Source organism: Pinus tabuliformis, chromosome X (assembly GCF_031772625.1).
Source record: "Pinus tabuliformis cultivar Carrire ecotype Pingquan chromosome X, CPIR1, whole genome shotgun sequence".
Classification (NCBI taxonomy): domain Eukaryota; kingdom Viridiplantae; phylum Streptophyta; class Pinopsida; order Pinales; family Pinaceae; genus Pinus; species Pinus tabuliformis.
The window spans coordinates 1,117,581,411-1,117,585,721 of record NC_142308.1 but is presented as its reverse complement, the minus strand read 5'-3'; the positions used below and the strand labels follow the sequence as shown (position 1 = coordinate 1,117,585,721).

General features: G+C 36.0%; 1 protein-coding gene across 3 annotated transcripts; it reads left to right on the top strand.

The window, feature by feature from the left end:
- The first annotated feature begins 2,125 nt into the window (after positions 1–2,125).
- Positions 2,126–3,804, top strand: LOC149143739 (uncharacterized). Of its 3 annotated transcripts, XM_089448525.1 has the most exons (7): positions 2,126–2,256; positions 2,353–2,511; positions 2,605–2,700; positions 2,772–2,903; positions 2,989–3,105; positions 3,247–3,347; positions 3,449–3,804. In XM_089448525.1, exons 1-6 carry the CDS (start codon positions 2,169–2,171, stop codon positions 3,324–3,326), a joined length of 672 nt encoding a protein of 223 aa, XP_089304651.1. In that variant the 5' UTR covers positions 2,126–2,168; the 3' UTR covers positions 3,327–3,347; positions 3,449–3,804. The 3 variants fall into 3 exon arrangements, with proteins under 3 accessions (XP_089304651.1, XP_089304650.1, XP_089304652.1); XM_089448524.1 differs by having other exon boundaries at positions 3,247–3,804; XM_089448526.1 differs by lacking the exon at positions 2,772–2,903 and having other exon boundaries at positions 3,247–3,804.
- Positions 3,805–4,311: the final 507 nt, after the last annotated feature.

Here is a 4,311-nt window from a genome sequence, read left to right as displayed (position 1 = left end):
GATTCTGCTATCATTATCAGTTTAATGACTAGCAAATGAAAAGCCTCGAACATCTTCTTACAACAAACCATCAGCAGATGCCAAGTCATGATCAATCAAACTTAGGATTTCCAATTTTACCATATCCTTCGGACCATCAATCGGGAAGCTGATAAACGCGCCAGCCAAGCTTGTATAAGCACAAAAGGAAATATCCTCTGTAACAACGAGGAACAATTCCAATTTCTTCCATGACTCCCATGACTTGTAAAAAAAATATTTCATATCTAAAGACTCACATCTTGCTCAGGGCATACCCTGACCAAATCAAAAATAATCCCGAGGCTATTTGTTCCACGCCGCCGAAAATCCTCTCTTTTCTCCTTGCAGTCTCAGATTTTTTGAATATATGTTGCCCGTGCAGAATCCGTGACCACCTATTTGCTTCAGCATCAGAATTTATTTTTTCTAAAATTTCTTATCGCTCCGCTCTCGATTCTTTGAGCCCTCTTTCCTCCCTCTTCCTTTCTCTTCAGATCCCTTGTTTGGTTTTCACTGTCTCCTCAGTTACAGCTTGTTGGAGCAGTATTTCATCATTTCTTCAGGACAGAGCCGAGGACCTCCAGATGGCCCGCAGCGAAGATTGTCTTCACTGTCGAGACTTGCAGGAAGAATTTGAGCAAATCAGAACGCATCAACGCCTCTTGGATGAGAAAATTGATTCCGCTACCAGGATAATCACTACTAAAGGAACAACCGATCTAAAAGAACAGCAGAAAAGGAATAGAAAAAAAAAATGGAACAACAAAAAAGGAACAACAAAAAAAACGGAACAGTAGAAAAGGAACAACAGGAAAAACGGAACAACAGAAAAGGAACAGTAGGAAAAACAGAACAACAAAAAAGGAACAGCATAAAGTCACATAAGTATAGATTAGATGTTTTGTAAAGTTTGTTTACTTCTTTTTCAGTTTGTCCGAATCTATTCCTGTGTTAGTACTTTTCAAGTTGAAAATGAAAGCAATTTAGCAGAATGCTTTAATGTAATCCAGTTCCAAGCTCATCCTTTGAGCTCTACTCATGTAATACTAGAGCTTAGCCTCCCTATCTTTTTTTGAATACAATCAGCAGTCGAATTTGTAAAAAAAAAAAAAAAATTATTTTTATTTTGCTAGGTAATGTGAGTCCTGAGATGATTGATATGCCTATACTGTGGTTTGAGTAGCTACGATCTAGGGGCATCTAAGTGGTCAAAATCACTCAAAATAGCATCGGGGCCACACCAACTTTTAGCATGACTGAATTTTCACCCACAAAATTTTGAATTAATGCCCTTTTCACCATATAAAATATCCTCTCACCATGAGACAATATTAATATTATTAATTAAAAATTATCTAACAATATTAATATTATTAATTAAAAATTATTATAATTATATTGATTTATTTAAATAATTCAAAAAGCTACACCAACTTTTAGCATGACTGAATTTTCACCCACAAAATTTCCAATTAATGCCCTTTTCACCATATAAAATACCCTCTCATCATCAGACAATATTAATATTATTAATTAAAAATTATCTGACAATATTAATATTATTAATTAAAATTTATTAAAATTATATTGATTTATATAAATAGTTCAAAATGGATAAATTTAATCCTCCGTTTAACCTTTTTGATAAAGCAAAATTCCGCTCTAAATTCACTTATATTTTGGAAATTCCACGGCTCTAAAAGTTTCGATAGTCAAAATTTTTATAAATTAAATGAATTATAATTTACAGCATCATCCCTGCCAAAATTAATAGAAAAATTATGAAGTTTCTAAACTTTTCGGAAAACCCTAATTCCTGGTAGGTGTAGCCAAGGGTAACCTTAATTGCAAGTCTGTCTCATAATATGTATCTGACTACCATGACACGTGGATATTAATGCCAAGTCTGTCTCATAATATGTATCTGACATATCATGACACGTGGACATTAACGGAAAGGCTGTCCAATGATAAAAGTAATAATAGCCACGCCAAGAATTAATGCTCTCCCTCTGCCCACTGCTCTACTAATTTGAAAAACTATTTTTTTGAAATCCGCATTAAATTAATTTTAACTATCTATTAAATCTATTAACTGCCGCATGGAAGAAGTTAGCAGTGACACAGCACGCGCAGGATCCACAGACATGGAGTTGGGGATGAGAAGCAACTGTCTGGGTTCTGTAATTCTGGTATTCATTATATTACACACAGCTGCTGCGGACGATGACTTAGGTAGCACCGGATCTTTGTTTCTTTTTTTTTGTTTTATTTTGTGTGGATTTGTTGCAGAGTGTAAGATGCCGTGTTCGATTCCCGTTGACCATGCAGGGCTCTGCAAAATAATGAACTGTGGGAAGGGTACCTGCAACAACAAGACTTCTTCAGGTCAATTGTTCGATTTCATTCCTGTCTGCGAATGCGACCCGGGATGGAAGCAGCCCTCAATTGGGTTTTCGCTCTCCTTCCTTCCCTGCGTTATACCCAACTGTAAGCATGTTGATTAAATTGATACTGTAAACAAAGGATGCTGCAAAGGGCACTGGGGGCAAATTGAATAATGTGCTCTCTATTTATTTGCAGGTACAATTAAAGTGGACTGTGGTGGGAAAATCCCTTCCTCGGCTCCCTCGCCTGTCAATCCTCCATCTAGCAATTCTTCAGACAGCCTTCTGAACCGTAAGTTCCATTGCTAGTTTATCTTTGCTCCATTTAATCAATCCATCGAGCTAAATCAAATCGTTTTGCAGCATGTAAATCTGGGATTTCTATGTGCGGAGAGGGCTCCTGTGTAGCCGAATCCGAGTTCGGCTACAGGTGTCACTGCAATGAAGGCTATGAAAATCTTTTCAATATGACAGCAGGCCCCTGTCTCAGACCCTGTAAACTGCTTCCTTTTTTACTTGTCCAAAAATTTCAAAGGTCACTTGTTCGAATACCATGCTGATTTTCCCCCTTTTTTTGCAGGTTCGATCGGTGCAGACTGTTCGCAATTTGGGTTTAGCGTGGGCGGGAATGGAAGCGGAACGGCAGCGCCTCAGTCTCAGACAGCATCCCCTCTGTCTCAGACAGAGGCATCCAAAGGTACACATATACATATGCTCTGTTACTGTTCTTAATATCTCTGCCTGCACACCTCAGGAAAAAGCTAAAAAGCATTCATGTGCCTGCTCCTAATATATCTGCACCTTCATACAATTTGGGTTTTTCTCTTTGTATCTGCAGGTTTTATGGAAGATATTCCGTACTTGACAACCATGGCAGTTGCACTGACCATCCAATTTTTCCAATTCTTGTTGAAATGAACCAGTCCTGGTTGGGATTAGGTAGTGGCTATTTTCTTGCCAAATCAAATTCGTTGTGTCACTACCGCATTTGCAGGCTTAGATTTTTATGGTGATTGTGTATTTGGTGTAATATGAAGCAGCTCCAACCATGGAGACCTCCCTGGTTTTTCATGTGCGTCTGGTTGGAATAGACCCGGCAGACTTTAATGTGAAAGTTCTAATTGAATTGTGCAACGCTTCAGCTTTTTGGTTGGTTTACGCTGAAAATAATGGCCATACTTTTTGGAAAGTGGACGAAGTAGCCAGGAAGTCCGTAATATGTGGGCTCAGCATTTTGGTGGAAAATACAGATGAAAGTAGGGAATATATTTTGCTGTTATCTCCTTGTTGTATTTTGATTTTGATTGATGCCAACGGATTTTTCAAATTACAAATGTACACGGGCGGATGGGATGGTTGCAGAGTAAAAAATGGATATGCTTATTAATTTTTTTAATTCTTGATTGGGTGTAATGTGGATTTTTAATTGTTGATTGCGTGTAATGTGGATATTTATGTTGATTATTATTATTTTTTTATATTGTTAATTGGGTGGAATGTGGAAATTTATGAATTTTTTGTAAATGAAAATATTTTTAATAATATTCATTCTGTAATTTATTTAGTTTTAAAATTATTTTATTAAATTTTAATATTATTTTTAGTGGATAAAAATTATATTTATTAACATGTTAACAATTTATTTTATAAAGGCCACGGGGTTTTGGATTGACGGTGAATGGGTGCGCTGGTAAGGCACTCCTTGTGATAGGTCACTGGTTCAATTCCCTGTGGGTACTTAGTTTAGTCTTTACCTAGAAAAAAAAACAATTTATTTTATAAAGAGGCATTTTCTATATTATAATATATAATATTTTTTATACTTTAAAGTATATATATATATATTTTAATATTTTAAAATGGGTAAAAAATACTTAAAAATAATAATATTCTATGATGATGA